Raw genomic sequence first — 20165 nt, 5'->3', positions numbered from 1 at the left:
AGATTTATTAAAAAGGGAGTGAAATGTCCAATTTAATGAATAAGATCTGCGCCGTCCCTTTTCAGGAGGAAACCTATTTCAGGCGCTTGTACTCTGAAACTGACTATTCAGAAGGAAGTGAGAATATCCTAGTTTGGGTTGTTCCGTCAGCTTTTCTTTGTCTTTATTTGTGGATACAACCAAGGCTTGTTAGTGCATTCTGGTGAAATTACTGGTGTTTAACCCATTGACTTATCTATCACATCGGGGCTGTTACATTCCTGGGCGAGCAACCCAGAGCGCAGATCACACGTGGCAAATGGTGAAATTCTGGCCATTCGTGACTAGAAAAAAAGGACCATTTAAAAAAAAAACACTATTGCTGGGTTTCTTTAAAAACCTAGTCCACAAATGTCCTTTAATGGATCATTTTTATTCTGGCCTACATATGTCTCCAGTCCAGTTATGTGGTTGACTTCTAACGGCCTTGGGGAAACTAGTGATGGGTAGTAAATGCTGTCTTGCAAATGTTACCAATTTGCAGGAATTTGTTTGAATTAATGTAACATGGTACTGATGGTATAACATCTGTAGCACTGTTCTGTGTGATATATTGTAGAAATGTGGACTTCTGAATTGTGTTTGAATTGGGTTGAATGTACATTCTGGTACATGTTTGTGCATCTCTTAGAACCCCTGTCCCCTTCTCACTGTCATGTCATTTCCTATAATGGATAGGATCAGAAGTTTAAAAAAGTTTAACTATTAAGCAGGCTGCTTTCCTGGTGGCTTAACAGATAAATGTATCACTTGGTGTAGTGCTTGGCTGGGCTGCACAGACCCCAAGATAGACATATTTGAGCGAGGCCATTCAATGATGCAAAATAAAACTAACTTGCATTTCTCCTTGTATTGTCTAACCGTATTGAACAAATAAGTGCTTTCCTTTGTCTACCCAATTGAGAAAACCATTGCAACTGATGGTCACTTTAAATGTTTAAACTTTACTTTCACAGGCTTTAACTATGCATTGAAGTAGTGCTGGACCTTATTTTCCTCTCTTGCCTATTTTCTCTGTGTAAGGTCTCAGCTATGTTTTTCTTTCTTTTAAAAACCTGTCGGTAGATCTTTTTGCCATCCATGCTTCGGACAGTTTTTTTTTTAGATGAGCCTTGGCTGCTTATACTTGGGGAAATATCCAAAGTGTTCCTGGAACCGTGCTCCAGTTCATGTCAGTTATTGACTGTTGTATAATCCTCCCTCTCTTTGCAAGGCAGCTGAAAAGCCCTGCAATAGACTTTGATTTAGACAGTTTAATGGGAATCAGGTATTTTTAAACTAGTTCAGAGCAGCAATAATCTAACATTTTTATGAATTAAGTTTACTCAGTTAATTACAAGTAATCGGTTAACACACACTTGCAAATTATAATACAGATAACATTCTTACACGGACTCCACAGACAATGAAAAGTATTGTTACCATCAAAGGTGATAACAAAAATCTTGCCTAATTTGAAAAAAAACTGCTTAAAATACCTTCAGTATCTGGGAAGCTGTGGATTAAATGTTTGAAATTTTAAAAAGTACTGCTAATGGAAAGAGTTTTAATAATCTCCGTTTATTTAAATTGATTTGCTTGCTTGGTTCTTCCCTGACACCGGACACTGATTTATCAACAGTTGTGTTAAAATGAGTTGGAACATTTCTCTGTGAAGAAAGGCTTTTACTCCTTGTGTACAATTCTCCAGTCACTCCCTTTTAGAGCCCAGGAGCTGTAGTTCATTAATCTTTCCCTTGTAACTACCCTTCAGCTTTGTATGTCTTTGGTACACCACCGCCGTCATTTGAATGCCTTGGTGACTAAAATAAAACTTCTTGTGAGATCAGGTTAGGACACTTTTTTTCTTTTAATTATACTGTGCTCAACTGATAACCAGGGTAAGCATTTCAACTTTCCTCTCGTAAGGATCAGCTTTTGTGCTACTTGGTTTGTTCATTTTTTTAACCTCTGGACACATTAAATTGTCTGCTAGCTTTGTTTATTGATGGCTGCACTGATTTGATAAATATTGGATTTGCTATTGTACCTCTATAACTTTGCTGCTTCACCTCTATCTATTTGAGCCAGGTTGCTTGCTATTGGCTGTAACTATACTCAGTTTTAAATAGTTACTGAAAATGTGCATTTTGTGCCACATCTGTAAATACTTTCAGGATTAATGTTGGTGCAGTTATCCATGTTGCCTTTATTGGAGTTTGTTCTTGACATTGTCCCACCTAATGTCCAGAAAATGTTCTCTTCTCCTCTTCCCACCATGTGTGATGAGAGATCAACAGATATTGCATGTTTTCCCCCCGGTGTCATTGAGATCAGGAATGTGACTGGTTTGGAAGATTGATATGAGAGAGTGTGGGATGAGTCTGCTTTCTGTGATTCTGTTTGCTGAGAGGACAAAATCTTTTATACACTTGGATTAAATTAATTGCATTCATATACCAGCTCTTTCAGTTGTCAGTTTCCTTTGAAGGTCTGGGTTTTCTTGACCAAATTTAGCTGTCTGTTGCCCCAGTACTCCACTTAAAATATTCAGTCATAGAGTTTTACAGGACAGAAAGTGACCCTTCAGCCCATTGTGTCTGTGCCGACCATCAAGCACCCATCTATTCTAATCCCATTTTCCAGCACTTGGTCCACAGCCTCATATGCTATGGAGTTTCAAGTACTCATTAAATGTTTTGTGGTGTAAGAGATAAAACTGACTTAATTGCTGTTGATTCTTCAAATTGATTAATCTATTTAAGGTGGACAAGGTTAGGTGTGTCCCGGGAAGCAGTGTGATTTTCCGAATTATGTTGTCCAAAGGGAATGAGATGAATTGGGATCAGAAAGAAATGGTCGAGGATCATACTGTTAAATCTTGCTCTAATTGGAAGATGTGATCTCCAAACTTTGTACTTTGTGGGAATGGGGGTGAAGGAAAAAAAAGGGGGACTGAGAACAAAATAGGAATGAAAAAATTAATAGTGCTCACTAACCCCCTCCTTTCATATTGTGTCTCGTGGTGCTGACTGTGCTAATTGAAAATAAGTATAAATTGTGGACATTGTTCCAGAAAGCAGGCATCAAGAATTCCAGATTTTAAACTTTTGGAAAAGAGTTCTCAACATAAAGTAGATATAAATTCATTGATTAGTGCTGTGGGATCTGTGTGTTACTCATTTTTTCCCAATTCTTTTATAGGGTCGCTTGTTTGCATATACGGACACTCACCGACACCGCCTGGGAGCTAACTACCTTCAGCTTCCTGTGAACTGCCCATTTAAGTGTCGTGTAGCAAACTACCAGAGAGATGGACCCATGTGCTCAACTGATAACCAGGGCAAGCATTTCAGCTTTCCTCTACTAGGATCAGCTTTTGTGCCACTTGGTTTGATTGTTTTTTTAATATAGACCCAGCAGTTTTCACTGATTCTATAACGTGCTCCTGAGCATGTCTCCCAAGCAGCTGGCTATATTGCAGATTGTGGCTGTGATGTCGTAGGCTCTTTGCAGATCTGTTCCAATTGAGAAGGTAAAATCTGCTGGGATTGCCTGGTTTTGCTATCCAATTGGTGGCCTGGGAGTAGATATTCTCTAGGTTATGAATGGTGATTTCTTTTTTCCCCAAGAGGCTTGGTATTTCAACAAATTATCAGGTGTGTTGTGTATTCCAAGCTTTAAAAATTGACCGGATTGAGTTTTCCAAACTTCACTAGTTAATAAGGTGCCAGTGAGTGTGGCTGTGTTTCTTTCAAAAAAGCAAGAACTTATCACACCGTTTCCATAGCAATTGCCTTTTGATCCCTTATTGATTAGAATAGTGTAATCCCGCTTAGCTTCAGATTTGAACGTTAGACAATGATAAAAGTTTTCAAACACTTTTCCTTTTTAAGAAAAGGCAGTGAAAGGTCGCTAATGCCCTTGAGGTTTCGGCATCATAGCAGGTGGTGGAGCAAGGTGGATGGGGAAAGCTGGTTAAGGAACAGCTTTTAACAACTTGCAACTAAACTGCATTCTTGCATACAGGTTTTAGCTGTTTATTTTTCGATCCCATTATCTCTAGAGAGGGAGAGACAGGAGTCCAAAGAGCAAGGTCTAATTATATGGATAGAACTATTTTATGATAAGGGTTGTATAAACATCACTTGAGTTGCAAAACAATTACCGTTTTCAGGGCATGGTTTTCATCATACTAAATTTTTAAAAATACTCTGTGCAACTCCTATTAAATTGTACAACCCATTTCTTAGCAGAACAGCTGAGTTGCTGTTTGTTTTTTGTCTATGAGTTTGGACTATTTGCTTCAGGTATATGAAATTGAATTTCAGAAAAATTCCCAGGACAGTGTTATGCTTCAGAGACTGCCATCCTGACCTGAGGCACGAGCTACTCTTGGAGCCTTGCCTTTTGGCTAAGATCAAGTGTGGTCTGCAGATGCTGCACTTGGTAGTGGTCATTGGGTCACATTATAAGCTTCATATGAAACAATTTTTAAAAGTGGTATCTTGGCTTTTGGCTGGGATGCAAATGAGATCAGGCCTGGAGGGGTGGAGACGTCTGCCTACTCCAATCAGCTTGGCTCATGTAGATCAGGCCCAAGACAGGGTAGAGGATTGCATGCCCTGTCTTGTCAGCCTGGATCGGAAATATCTCAACTTGTTGAGACTCTGAATTGGACTTGATTTGATTGAATTGGAAAAGTATTTAAAAAATCTGGAGCCCTGTAGGCAGATCCAGGTACTGTCACACTATTTGAGATCAATAACTTGACTGGCCCAACAGTGTCAGTGTAAACATCTGTCTGCTAAATGGAGAAGTTAATGACCTTTGATAACCAGGAACATTTCTCGTGAAGCTAACTATTAACTCCTGCTGGGACACCATTTTATCGGTATTGGCAGGGGTTTCATCTGAGGATTTGGATTGTGATTTACAGTGGGTTATCTGAAAATGTGGGGCATCACGGCTGTCTCGCTGTCCTCTCCTGAAGAAAATTAGTGTAATTGTAAAGTAAAACCCTAATTGTTTGTTCTCTGGTGTAGGTGGAGCACCAAACTATTATCCAAATAGTTTTAGTGGCCCTGAAACTCAGCCTCTGGCCTTGGAGCATTGCTTGACTCTAACAAACGATGTTGCTCGGTACAACAGTGCCAACGATGATGATTACTCCCAGGTAAGTAGAATAGAGCATGTGCTACTGACTGCTTGAAAATTCTGCCTTTCTTTCCTCTTGCTGTCATCACCCCCTGCACACACCAAGCATGTAGCTCATGTTCAGTAGACCCGATATTACATAGTACATGTTGATCTTTTCCTGTTGTACTGAAGCTTTTGAATGTGCATGAGGCTAGGAGTGTTTCTTTGAGACTGGGTCATGCGCAATTGCTTCGTGCTACTTTTGCACATTACAAAGCAATGACCCATAACCTCACAATGGGAAAGGAGCCTATGCAGTTTTTTTTTGTTCATTTTAATGACTTGCAATATTTAAATAAGGTTCATTTTGGTCCCATTTCACCCAGTGAACCTGGCACATAGCCTCCACAGGAGCGAGGGACTGTCTGTATCTAATTAACCTGAAGTACTGAATAAGTTCAATTAGTGTCTCAAACAGTGGCAGATGCATTTTGCGGGGCTCTGTGTGCACCTTCATTTCTGCCCACCCTGCCTCACCTCTCTCATAATGTCATGCACCCCCCCCCCCCAGGCTTATAACTGAGTAAACCAAACATGTTCTTGTTTCTTTTCATAAGTAGGTTTCTGCATGAGCTTTATTTCATGGGAAATGAACATTTTGTGAGCCAGTAGAATTCACAACTCGCAATAACATAGGCTTTCAGCTTAAATTTATACAGTGATGTTGTCTAGGATGTAAATGTTGACCAGGAGTTCAGAGAGAGGGGAATATTACTGTAGTGTTGAACTCTACAAAGCTGATACCACTCACCGGCCCTCACTGACAGGAAAAGGCCCCAGTCACACAGGCCAGACCTCACCACAGCTCATATCAAAGCTCACAAGCAGAGCTGCAAGGATCCAGATGGAAATTGGCTTCACTCTTTACCTAATTTTCCCCTTTTAAATTAATATATCTGATTTTATTTTTGAAATTTAAATATTCATTGAAAAAGATGAGCAGAAAAGAGAGAGGTATGGGGGTAGTCTGAATTGAATAGATCCCCTGACCCCTCAGACCCCACACACACCCAAAATTCACACTGCCCCCACCACACACCTCACTAAATTCTCTGTTATTATGTCGCAATCTAAGCAGGAAAATGCACATATGTCCCTGCAAGCAGCCACAAGAGAATATTCTGGTAAAACCTTTTCAATTACTTAACTGAGGGGTATTCATTGATCAGAATATCAGAGAGATGAGCATTACTACAGCATTAACATCTCAAGCTGTCGACACTCAGACTGCACACAGGTACCTGCTGACAAGAGCAGGTCCCAGTCAAGAACTTTCCTCTACAGATCACAACGTATGTGGGCACACACAGTTGGAAATGGCAAAAGGAAAATGGGATCTAATTCTTCACCCACCCTCCATCACTTAAAATAACGCATTCATGTGTGTCGCAGTTCTGAATTAAACATTTAAATATTTTTTTTAAGTAATCTGCAAGGCAGAGAGTAGGAATGAGAGAGAGAAAGATGGATGGAACAGATGGTTTGAATGGATCCAACTGGAACACTGACCAAATGAAAAGCTGGAATAGTGGCTGGTTTTGTGCTAACTTGTTGCAGGTAGTAACTGGAATTTAAGACCTTTTCATGCCTTGTCCACCAAGTCACCAGAGAAATGTGTAAAAAATATATTGCTGTAACTAAACAATTTAGGTTGAACAGCCAAAAATCATTTTTCCAATATGATTTTTCAAAACGTGAACAATAGTATAAATTACTTTGAGCTAATGCTGCAGTCTCTCGGATATTTTCTGGAGTTTGCTATGAAATTAAATAAAATCTTCCGCTTTAACCATGAATGAATTTTTTTGGTGCTGAGTTTGTAACATTTGAACAGCTGGTGACAGTTGGAATATAACAAAACGACTGCACACCACCACAACCCCCTCCCCCAATCATACCCCCAGGGACCACATAATACTGAAGCAAAGTTGAAATTGTGTGACTGCTTTCACCCACAGATTTATACCACTGTTCAGCTGTAACTTAACTACTTAAAACATTATAGTCCTTGTTGTGTAGTGCATTTTGCAGGCAAATTGCATGCAGCAAGCTTCTATGGATAACCATGATTGTGTTTTCAGGTCAAACTGTTTCAGTAATATTATCTGTGGGGTATTCATTGAGCAGAATACCAGAGAGATGAGCATCACTGTAGGATTAATATCTCAAAGCAGAGAATACTGACAGGCTCTACACATGTTCGCTGACAACAGACAACTCCTTCCACTGCTCACAGTAACGTGGACACACACAACTGGAAGTATCAAGAGGCAGATGGGGTCCAATCCTTCACCCATCTTCCGCCACTTAAACTAACAGCCTATTTCATTACAGTTTGTCACCTTATTTTAAATTAAATCTTTAAATGCAGAAGCAAGTAGGGAATCTGGAATATAAAGGGGGACAGAATGGTGGCGAGAGATAATGGAAGACCGAAACAAGAGAGAAAGAACTAAAGTGAGAGAGACAGATGCTTCTTTGTTTGATCAACATCAGCTCACAAAAATATAGTAGGAAACATCTTGCAGGTTTATGGGGAAATTGCAGAGAGTGGAACTAATTGTGAAAATACTGTCCACTAGCCCATTAGACCTTTGCAAAATTGGAAGTCCTGATTATTTTGCATCTCCTTCTTGGTATTTGAGTGATTTTCTTCCCCTTTTTCCCCCCCTCCCAGAAAGGTGTTCCTACAAACAGCGTTTGCAATGATTTTAAATACTCATGATTTTTTTTGTCCATACTAGGTAACTTCATTTTATCTGCAAGTACTGAATGCAGACGAGCGTCGAAGACTCTGTGAGAATGTAGCAGCTCATCTCAAGGATGCTCAACTTTTCATTCAGAACAGAATGGTGAGTTGAACACTGGCAACGATACATAGTTCTTATTAGTTATTAGAAAATTAATCAAATTTCTTAATGTTGCAGAACTCTATTTAGGTAGCCATTGTACTTGATGGCTTTCCAGCTGCGTCCATATTTAAACTGGATCAAAATCTTGCACTTTTTAGAGGAATGTTTCAACCAGGCAAAAATGTCTGAAAGATTCAGTGCAAAATTTTCCAATATTGCAATATACACATGTGGAAGCACTTATACACCCACCATGTTATCACCACCTTTACCTTAACGCTTCCTCAACTTCTCATTCAAGGAAGAAGAATTTTCCACTTTTCTCAGCATCTAGATACTCTCTCAAAAATGTAGACTTTCTCCTTCAGTCTGTCTGGGACAAGGGACTAGGCTGCTGATTCTCTGGTGTATTATCAGTGAACATTGGGGCAATATGTTCATACTAAAAATCTCACCATCCCATTGAGAAAAGTGGCACAAGGGCAGTTACAAGCTGTATATCACCATGTGCTGGTGCTTACACTGCATCAGCAGTATTGAGAGCAATGGGCGTTGGGATGGTGTGCTGACACTAATACTATGGCAGAAGTAGTGCTGACATTGTAGCAGTACTGAGCAACAGATATTTGGATGCTATGCTAATACCACCACTAGCATCAGAGTGGGCACAGTTAATGTTTAATATAGTACATTTCTAGCACTTGGAGACAAGATCTGATCTGAACACCTATTAAAAACTTGCTTCCCTTTTAAATAAATTACGTTGGCTGAACTGGGGATTATTGCAGGGTGTGGGGGGAGAATCTGCTGCTTCACAGTAATCATTATATAAGTAATTTCTCAAGTTTATGTTTTTAAAATTGGCAGTCTCTTGTTGTATGCTGAGGAAAGATTCTGAGAATGAATCTTAAACAATTTCAAGAACTCTGTTAAAACAATGGGGATGTTATCTCCAGAAGTTTTTCGAGCTTTATCCTCTGACCAACAAACTACATGTTTTTAAAAATGTTATTAAACCTGCATGTTTCTATTTTAACAGATGGGCATGACTACAATGTACAAATGTTTCTTCAGCCCTAACCCCTAGAACGAGGAATGAGTATTGGAGTTAAAATGTGTTACCGGCAAAATACTGGACACCACCTTGCCCCTTTTTAATTCTGCTGCTCAGTGACTTCCTGGTCTCAGTATTTCACTGTGGGGAGGAATCTGGTGAAACCAGTTTCTTTTTCAAGTTTTGTAGAAAGAATCACCAAAGGCATGGGTCGTCTGATTGAAAGAAAACCTTGTTTTGTACCTTGTGTTGGCAGAAGCCTCAGAGCTAGAATGTGGTCTGACCTTGATGGGAAAGATCTTTACTGTGGAGAGCTTCAAAGCGCAGTCCAGACATGGAGGGCTGATGTACTGTGGAATGCTAAAGCTCGGGTATAAGTGTGTATTCCTGACTATAATTATTGCTTTTCCAGGTGGGTCTGTTAAACAAAGTTCATCCTGACTATGCTGCTCAGGTCCGCACACTGCTGGAGCAGTACAATTCTAAATGTCCTCAGAAGGTACTCGATTCACTTTCATCTTTTTACTCTGCTTTGAATTCAGTTGTGCTTGTGTATCACTTGCACTTTAATGATCTATTTACTAAACTATCCTGGGTCTTGTCATGAAGTAAGTGACAAGACCCAGGGATTAGAGCATAATTCAAGTTGACCGGGAAAGGATTTTTAAAAAATATGTTGTGGGCTGTATCAGCAATATTTGTATTGATTCCATTTTCAATATTCTAACATTGATTTTCTTTGTGTGGAATATCCAACTCCTCGTACCGACTTGAATAACTTAAAGGCAACTTTGTCCCTTTCCTTCCCAACAATTTACCTCTTTTTTTCTCTCTACCCTTTTCTCAGTGATTTAGACTTGCCAGGACAGTGTTTAGTGTTGCTGGTGTGTAGCTCCACATACACAAGCAGCTGTGTGGTACTGATGCCAACTTAATTTTCATTTTATTGTTGAGATATGAGCAACACTTACAAGGCAGTGTTTATTGCCCATGCTTATTTGAAGGAATCATGTGTTAACCACAGATTATGGAACTGAAGTCAGATGTAGGCTTGATTGGTTGGCATGGAAGAAAAATCAGGTGTGTTGATATATTTGGCAGCATTTGCAGTTATTATACCCAGTTTCTGGGTTAATGGATTTATTAATTTCAGTTTAACAACAATTATAAACCAGTAGACTACCATTGTATGCATGACATGAGTGGGTGAGGCGGGGGGCAGCAGCTGAATGGGTGAGGCAGAGATGCAGCAGGTGAGCAGAACATGATGTATGATGTGATATTTGTGGCAAACCTTTGTTCAGATTAATTTTGAGGAAGGCAGCACAACAAGGAGATTATCATAATGGTCAAATCTGGAGATGAGAAAAGAAAGTAAATGTAATTCAATATTGAATATAAGCTAAGTGACACTAGTGAACCTTAAATGGCCTTTGATGTAAAGAGAATTTGGCATTGAATACTAGCCTCAGGTTAAACAGGATTCCAAGGTTGCTGTCAGATCTGCCATGGATACCAGTAACTCTTTTAATTGTTCTAGTTGCTTCGTGCTTTTTTGGCATAAACTCCTATTGTCCTACATCCGCTAGAAAGCAAATGGGACCTGGGAAAATAGCAATAAAACTCCCCTGTGAGCCATAATGCATTTTGATCACCTGTGCTCTATTAAACATTCAGAAAACAGATCGAGTTAACACTAGGCGAGGTGCTATTTTTGTTCATTTCATAACCTGCATTATTCCACAGTAAGAGAAATAGACAGAGCACTGAATGTAATGAACGTCACTTGATATAATTAGTTCCGCTTCCATTCACATGTTCCATATTGTCACCCACTTGAAAGTGGTGAGGGGGAGAAGAATCTCTTGCTCAACACGAATGCATGATCTTGTTCTTAATTCAGCTGTTTCTGCTGTCGTTCTTGATGATGCATATGTTATTTCTTCCTTGCAGTCCTTCTGTGGTTTTTCCTAACCAACTTTTTGATTTCCACGTTGATTTTTAAAAAGCCCAGACTGACCCATAAACCAAGAAACACCAAGGTCCTCGTTGTCTCTTGAATGGCCAGACGTTATCAGGCAAGCTTCAGCCTTGAGCATATTGATATCACCTGCACTCAAGTTGCCATCTGGAAGGATGATCAAAGAATTTTGAACATGATAGTTACTTGAAAGGAAATGTAATTGATGTCAGGAGTAAGGAGATTGTGATGGGGGAATACAGGGAATGGTTTTGGTTTTCTCTGCGTTGACCTAGAGAAAGTTGAAACTCAACCAAAATTGAATGTTGGGCAACACAGAGACAGAGAAAGATTAATAAAAGTACAGGTACTTGAGATGCATAGCTCCAGCATGCATCACAGGCGATTCATTGCTACAATCCCAGGTCCTGTTATTTTTCTGATTCACCAATAGTCAGAGATAATGGAATGAAGCTTTGAAAGTAAATTTAGTATGAAATTAGTATCTTTACTAAATCATTTATGCTTTGCAAACTATGGTAAGTATTTCAATTCTTAACCTCAAAGTTCAGAGATTTATGATATTTTGCGTCCTGCACGCAACAATCGCTGTATGCTATGTGGTTCATTTGAGTCAGGTCTTTCCATGCAGTTTGTAAGAAAGCCTTGGTAATGGATGCTAATATTTGGTGTTTTGCTTTTACAGGCAGTGACCAGAACCTACGGTCAACATTCTCCCTCTGAGAGGTCAAACCTGTGACAGGTTAAGTCTGAAGTGGAAGTGCCACTACTGCAACAAGTTTCTTTGCTAACTGTCCAGATCCAAATAGGCTTCAGCTGTTAACTATGATTGTGTAACTGATTGCTAACCTTCAAATCTTGTAACTCAAGAATTTTCTTCTTGCATATTTTGTTCAAAGACTTAAAAAAAAATTCTTGTCTGATTAATACTTGCATTTATAATCAGTCGCATTGAGTTTCTATTCCCTTTCCTCTTGCTATTCTTCCCAATCTGCATTTGCGAATTCCGTCCATTACTTGTTCCCAGATTTAAACTACATGATCCTGGTTATGAGCCTTCTCTTTACACTGTACATTAAACTGTGCTCCTGGTCTCTCTCTGCCTGGTTGATCTGGGGCACGTGTTTGTTTGGCGAATAATTCACATCGGGTGAACTTTTCTACCTCCCCCTGCTTGCTTTTAGCAGCACTTCTGAAGATTGTTCTCAACTAAATGCCTTTTAAACCATTGCCTTGTTACATCACTCAAAGCTTCTGCTAAACATGGCTTTGAATATCTAATGCACTAGCTTCTGTGGTTTTGTTCTTGCAATGAAGTTCAGGCTAATAACTTGGCTGTCAATGACTGCTGTATTAAACAATACTGATTTTAAAAAATTTTAATCTGGGAAGTGGGTTACTAAATAAAAGATGAAACTCAAATTAATCTATTAATGCAACTTGCATATACTATTGCAATGCAAACTGACTTGTACAAATATTAGTTGTGGCTCAGTTAATAGCACTTTCACCTCCTGAATCTGAAGATGGTTGGTTTAAGTCCCGATGTAGAGACTTGAGCACCAAAGTGCTTGATTGAGTTCAGTACTGAAGGAGCACTAGTGTTGGGAAGTGCCATCTTTTGGATGAGATGTTAAATTAAAGACCCATTTGCCTGCATGGAACCCTTAGCACTAAATATTTTTTTTAAATGGTGTCCTTCCTTCAACCAACACACTAAAACTGACTGTCTTAGTCACTGACCATCATAATCATTATCACATTGCTGTTAGTGAGAACATGCTATTGCTAATTGGCTGCTACATTGCCGAGCAATGTTTCGGGCTGTATGTTGTGTTGAATTGTATTCCTTCTCGCATGTTTGAGTTGAATTGTAAAATATTAGCCAGGATACTAGCTCCCTGCTCTTCAGACTTGCCAGAATCTTTTGCGACCACCAGAAAGGGAAGCCAGCATCTCATCCAAAAGATCTTGGACGTTGAATATATTGCTCCAGAGCCTAATCAGTTGCAAATTGACATCTGAGATTCTAAACAGGGTGAAATGCTGCACTAAGTTCAATTCCTAGAATCAGGAACACTCACCCAGACATCTTTATGTTGGAGGAATTTTGGTACAGCATATGTATTTGGGCTTCCTCACAAGGCTTCATTCATTTTCTATAGGCAAGCAGTTTCCATTCCTAAAACTTCTCTTAACTTGGTATTTATGGATTGCACACACAAGTTTTAATACCTAACCCCAAATTGCAGCAGATTGTTTCTTGAAGAATCCAGTGAATCCATCATATGTTGGTTCAGGAGGTGAGTTAATGTTTAAACTTTTGTCAAATTAGCCAAGGCTAAAAGTCATCAAGAACAAACCCAGTATAAGCTAGTTTGTATTTGAAAACAGAGTGGTGGGGGGGAGGTGGGAGAAAATAGCATCTCTCAGCAAGCATAGTTCCTACATGATGGTATACAGTTTCTATTCCACACTTACATTTAGTTTAACAAACTATTATGAAGTGTTTGTGGATTTATGAGGTGCCTTCGCCATTGATAAATTGTGCATGAATTAAAAATAATTATTTGATTTGTGTTAAGGTGTTTGATGCTATTAATTGAAAAATGCAGTTTAGAGGAAATTGAGTTGTAAGTTGTTTTAAATTTGGGATCAAAAGGTTATTGGGGCTCAAAATTAGGCAATGGTTTTCTGATATTTTAAGCGGAGTTAAAATTCAATTCCTTTTCTGGCATGTATTTTTACATTGCGTACTCTTTCTGAAATGATACAAGTATTTGCATATTTTATGCACATTTCTCTTAGCTAATTTGCTTATTTGTTAATGACATTTAACCAAATTTCAACTGAAATAAACAAATACAATGTGAAAAGTGGTAATAAGAATCAGGGCCTTGTGACAATCAATCAAGCCTGAAATGTCAGCAAAATCTCCAACTATGAGTCGAGAAGGAAGTCGATTAAATTCCTTAAATATATAATTCAAATATCTTTTCAAAGCAAAAGTGATATGAGAAAACTCTGTCACGTAGCGAGTGGTTACGATCAGTACTCCACTGCCTGAGAATGTGATGGAGGCAGGTGCAATCAAAGCATTCAAAAGGGAATTAGACTGTTATATAAAAAGGAAGAATGTGCAGGATTCCAAGGAGAAGGGAGGAAAGTGAATTGCTCATTCAGAGAGCTGGTATAGACATGATGGGCTGAATGACCTGCACTGTAACAATTCTGTGAAATACGTCTCTACCAAAGCTGAGAATTTACCACTGGAAGTTAAATTTGTATTTTGCTAGAGATTATTTTTCAAGCCTAATAAAATGACAAGAATGTGATTAAATCCATCTAGACACTGCATTTTGTTTAAATTATTTCTAAATATTTTTCATTGAAGCCAATGCTGCAAAGTCCTCCAGCTTAAGTTCCAGAGCTTCCAAGAGACATCTGTCAGATGAAGAGATTTAACAAGTAGTAGGCTACATATGCCAGCACATGATGCCCAACAGCTAGAATTATTTTGATTGACAACCAAAAATAGTGTTAATTACACCACCGATGTTACCTGAGAGTGTCTCAAAAGCCTGAAGGATAACTTGAAACACTGGTTCTAAGTGGTTTATATTTATTTAGAATAATGAGAGGAACCAGGTCAGTCATATAAAGACATGACCAGAATGGCTAATATACACTATGACACCATGTTTTATCAGAAATTATCTCTTGTTCCAAAAATATACCCATGTTTCATGAACTTGATGAAATGCCTCTTTTCCCCAACAGCATTCTATTTAGTAACTATAAGTCAAATCCAGCTAATAGTTAGTATGCAATAGAGGTATACAAAATTATGAGAGACATAGAGATGGGTAGATTGTAAGAATCTTTTCCACATGACAGCGGTGTCTAAGACCAGAGGGCATAGGTTTAGAAGGGATCTGAGGAAAATCTTTTTCGCCCATAGAGTGGTGGAAATTGAGGGTGGAGGAGGTAGGTACTCTTGCAACATTTAATAAACATCTGGACAAGCACTCAAATTGTCAAGGCATAGTAGGCTATGGACCCCTTTCTGTGCTGAATGACTCTATGACAATACAGCTTAGATGACCAAGTCTGGGAAAACAACTTTTCCTGGTTCAGCGAAGGCACAAAACTGTATTTTAGAGGATAATATCTGCATTGTGCCATGGTTCTAAATGTTACAGAAAACAGGCCTCTGGATATTGGATGGAAAACATTTTGCAAAAATATACTTTATTCATATAAAATCTGAACAATAATTAGAAAGCATTTCAAATTGTTATAACAGTAACGTGCAATAACATTTGCATTTTCTCCAGGGATCAAGATGCACTCGGAGGTGCTTCAGCTCAGTAATGAGAACATTACAAACATTTCAATTTTTTCATTTCAGGAGTACAATTCTTTTCAAACTATATGCATTAGTCATGCTGAACTCCAGGGCCCTTTGGATGGGAAACTGGCTTGCCTTCCCCAATGAGGAGTGCTCGCAGTTACATTGTTCCGTTCCTTTTTTATTCCACCCTGCGGATTTGGCTGTCTATCTCCCTCATATTCCTTGCCTTATACAGTTCTCATTTGTATAGGTCCACTGATCTCTGGTTAAAATTGATGTAACTATTACTAGAGAGGGGATGGTGAATGTTATGCATGTGACAAATTAAACACTACACTTTAATATTTGACATGGGTCACAAAATCAATCTAAATGATTTATAGCAGCTTTAGTTGAAATTCTGGATGAACTGCAACATGAATAGCATTTGGCAGCATCTTCTGAAGTAAAAAATGATTTTTTTAGCAATGTTAAGAGTTATAAATACTTGGTAATAAAATTCTGTGCTGATTCATGTCTATAGTAGATGCTATTTGAACAGATGAACATTATAGATCAACTATTGCCCATATAACATGCAGCAATTTATTTATGTAGCTACTGTGTGAAAGGAAAGTCTATATAGTGGATAAGGGAAAAAGGATTATTTTTCAGTTTATTTATTAGTGTCACAAGTAGGCTTACATTAACAGTGCAATGAAGTTACTGTGAAAATCTAGTCACCACATTCCGGCACTGAGGGAGAATTTAGCATAGCCAATGCATCTAACCAGCACGTCTTTCGGACTGTGGGAGGAAACCGGAGGAAACCCACGCAGACAAGGGGAGAACGTGCAGACTCCGCACAGACAGTGACCCAAACTGGGAATCGAGCCCAGGTCCCTGGCGCTGTGAGGCAGCAGTGCTAGCCACCGTGCCATCCCAGAGCACTTTGTATCCAGTGCATTACTTTTTCAGTGATCACATAGGCAAAGCCAACAGCCCAATTATGCAGCAAGATGCCACAAACATCAAGTGAAATTCATGCCATAGTGGAGTTAATCATTTCCAAATTAGTGCGATGAAGGTGTGAATTCTTCCTCCACTCACCACGGCAACACACCTTGCAAAGGTGGAACCTGTGAACTATGCCAAAGGAGCTCTGATGATATCTATCAATATGTTAAGTACATTCTGTTGGTGCACATTGTGTTACAAATGCAGAACAGCTTTAAATTGTTGAGTGCTTCTGATGTAATTTCTAGCTTCAAACAGATAAGTGCAGTATAATCTGTCGAGGTCTGTGACTACCAATTAATTAGTGTTTGACCTGAACTTCAGTTTAGTTAAAATTCCCAGCCTTACACGGGCACAGAGTAATTCATAGAATAACATATCAGTGATGAGACTTAACAAGCTAAAACTTGAGGAAAGTTTTCTTGGCTTTGCCACCTGTACCGATTTGCCCATTGTCACAAATCTCTAATCCTGAGTCTCTGCCCCTTATACAAGGTACCAATTTCAGGCTGGGTGAAGGAAGCTACTGTGGGAACTGCATCAAAATATGCTGACAACGTGGGAACACTGTTATGCACACACTGTTAGGGCGCCAAAAAAAGCATGATCCCAAACTACCAGGTACTGAGGAGTGAAAGACCAAAAAAAAAGCTTGATGGAGCGACTGAGATTTCTGGTCATTTATTTTCACCTCACACTTAGTTGTAACAAGCCTTTGTGACAATAGTTTTTACTTATTTACCAACGTCACCCCCAGCCCACCATCTGTCCGTTCTGTGGTATTGATGAATTTCCCAATGGGAAATACTCTATGTTTGGATGAAATCATAGAAACCCTACAGTGCAGAAGGAGGCCATTCGGCCCATCGAGTCTGCACCGACCACAATCCCACCCAGGCCCTACCCGCACATATTTACCCGCTAATCCCTCTAACCTACGCATCCCAGGACTCTTAAGGGGCAATTTTTAACCTGGCCAATCAACCTAACCCGCACATCTTTGGACTGTGGGAGGAAACCGGAGCACCCGGAGGAAACCCACGCAGACACGAGGAGAATGTGCAAGAATGAAGGGGTGATGCTCAACAGGGCAGTCAAGCTACATAAGTAATTCTCCTTTTTGTAACCTGCTGTAAAAGAGGTGGCCAGAGTATGGTTAGTGCATGGGATGGATCTGATTTTGCACATATATGGGTCAGCGGGCTTATGGCACAGATACTTGTGACAGCATTGCTAGCTGTTATAGTGGGGTGGGGGTAATTCTGGATATTGCTGTACTTTAAGTGGTCCTGCACCAAAGATGTCAGTTGATTGTGAGGACCTGCCTCCATGAGTTCAGCTTGAAGCCAGAACCCATGCAGTCCGCTTGCTATGGGACACCTATCGGTAATATGCAGCTGAGAATATCCACAGCCAATGATTATACTGGTTCCCTGTGCCCTCAAGTCTACACTGATCTCTTTCCTACAGGATGGTACCATGGAGTGGCACAGAAAGTAACCCTCCTTGCAATCATCTGATGTAGCAGTCACCCTCCTTCGGAAGGAGTTGTGTGGTTTCTATGGACTTGCATCATTGTGTTTATTTTTCATTTTGTTGATTCTTGTTTCTCAATCCCTTACAAAAATCACTAAAATGATCTGTGATGGGTTGAGATATGCTTTGAACTTTTCCACTGGCTTTTGGAGTTTTGTTTTCATACTGTGGCATTCTCTTTAATTGTCCGTGATGTCTTTAAAATTCCCTGACATGCAATTTTCAACTCCTACCACTAGTGTTCTCCTGAGTACACCTGCTCAAATTTGCATTTGTATGGGGTTATGATTTGGTGCTTGATTTTTACATATACTGACTTCCACCATGATGCGCATCAATTGGACACGAGGCTCGAAGCTTCAGTAAAAGAAGGCTTTTATTAACTAACAATGGAGCTATCAGAACTTTAACACACTATCCCAGACTGAAGGGGTCCCGTCCGAGCAGGGAGTCTTATACCTCTCCCAGGAGGCGGAGCCCGACTGGGATGTGCCACAACAGTAACAAACACAGGTGTAACAACCCCACCCTAACCCAACAGCAACAGTAGTACAATCCCACAGTAACCTATATACATTCCTGTAGTACTGGCCAGCCCTGGCTCAGTACTATCCAGTGGGAACCAACGATGGTTCACCACACACCAGTAGATGACAATTGAGCCATTTAACTATTTTTTATTTCATAGAATCCCTACATAGAATCCCATTCAGCCCATTGGGTCTGCACCAACCACAATCTCACCCAGGTCCTACTCCCACAACCCTACATATTTATCTTGCTAATCCCCCCCCCGACACTAGGGTCAATTTAGCATAGCCAATCAACCCAACAAGCACATCTCTGGAATGTGGGAAGAAACTGGAGCATCTGGAGGAAACCCACGCAGACACAAGGAGAATGTGCAAACTCCACACAGACAGTCACCCAAAGCCGGAATTGAACCCAGGTCCCTGCTGCTGTGAGGCAGCAGTGCTAACCACTGTGCCACCGTGCCATGCTGGGAGGGGAGTCAGATGATTGGGGGGGGGATGGGGGAGATAGCCATGGGAGGGGGGGTCACAGGATATGAGCATCTTGTCCATCATTTATTGCTCATCCCTAATTGTCCCTGAGAAGGTGGTGGTGAATTACCTTCTTGAAATGCTGTAGTCCCTGAGGTGTAGGTACGCCACAGTGCTGTTAGGAAAGAAAAGCCTACAATGGTTATTTTCTTTTAATTGCCAGTAACATCAGCCATTCATAAACTGAGCCAGGACTTACTCTCTCCCTCCTCTCTGACCCCCAATGAAAAAGCAGTGAGATGAATGCAATATAAGAGCAGTGAAACGATAATTGGGAGTTGAGGGGGTGCATTCAAATACCAAAGCTATTAAAAATTAAGAAAACAGCACACTGCTGGAAACAGTGTTAATAGAGTGGCAATCATCACTGACTAGTTGAGAGAGGCAGTGTTTGGCGGGAGGAGGCAGATGATCGGGGGGTGGGGGATGTAGGTGGGGTGATGGTAGGTGTCCGCTGAGGGGATGCCGGTCCAGTGGGAGGTTGGTGGGAGGTTGCAGTCGGTGGGATGTACTATAGTTACCCGTGAGTCAGAAGTGGTTTTAACTTTCTAACTTTCCTGGGTAATTATTCCTGTAAAAACCAAATTCTATGGTTTAAGTCATATAATGGAGGGTTTCAAGAATAGGGTAATAGCACATTGGAAGTTTAAACTTTCCCAACAATACCTGTGCAGTCTTTGCATGGAGACTTCTGGGGATCCCCCAACCCCCCACCCCGACCCCTGCATCCTCTGAGGTACCCCTCCCAACCTTGGGAACGGAGATTCCAGGCCCATGTTTCAGCTTAGGACCTTTCATGGGAACTAGGGAAAAGGTGTAATATGTTTATGTGAAGGGGCAGAGTGGGGAAAAGGAATAAAAGGGAAGGTCTGTAAGAGGGAGGAAGGCTGGAGAGATTAAATAACATCAGAGTTGGTGGCGCACAAGGTAATGGGATAGGTAAAGAGACAAAAGGTTGTTTTCTGAGGAGATGAGAAGAATGGTGAACAGCTGCCAGCCAACATCATAAACTGGAGAAAGACAAGAGCAAAACCAAAATCAGCAAAGAGAAAAGAAGTAAAATGGGGGCAGAGGTTCTGATCTGAAGTTGTTGAAACCAATGTTGAGTTCA

At 40.1% G+C, this 20165-nt stretch overlaps 1 protein-coding gene across 1 annotated transcript in view; it reads left to right on the top strand.

Moving 5' to 3' along the window:
• The window catches only part of cat (catalase), a 36055-nt gene extending 21596 nt beyond the window's left edge, over positions 1–14459 (top strand). The window contains exons 9-13 of the mRNA XM_078220406.1: positions 3223–3361; positions 5064–5194; positions 7962–8069; positions 9536–9622; positions 11790–14459. Of these exons, the coding sequence (XP_078076532.1) occupies positions 3223–3361; positions 5064–5194; positions 7962–8069; positions 9536–9622; positions 11790–11843 (519 nt within the window). The 3' untranslated portion in view covers positions 11844–14459. The remainder of the gene's footprint in view (positions 1–3222; positions 3362–5063; positions 5195–7961; positions 8070–9535; positions 9623–11789) is intronic.
• The last annotated feature ends 5706 nt before the right edge of the window (positions 14460–20165 follow it).

The sequence above is a fragment of the Mustelus asterias genome, chromosome 9, assembly GCF_964213995.1.
Source record: "Mustelus asterias chromosome 9, sMusAst1.hap1.1, whole genome shotgun sequence".
Lineage (NCBI taxonomy): Eukaryota > Metazoa > Chordata > Chondrichthyes > Carcharhiniformes > Triakidae > Mustelus > Mustelus asterias.
This window is presented reverse-complemented; position numbering and strand designations above follow the sequence as displayed.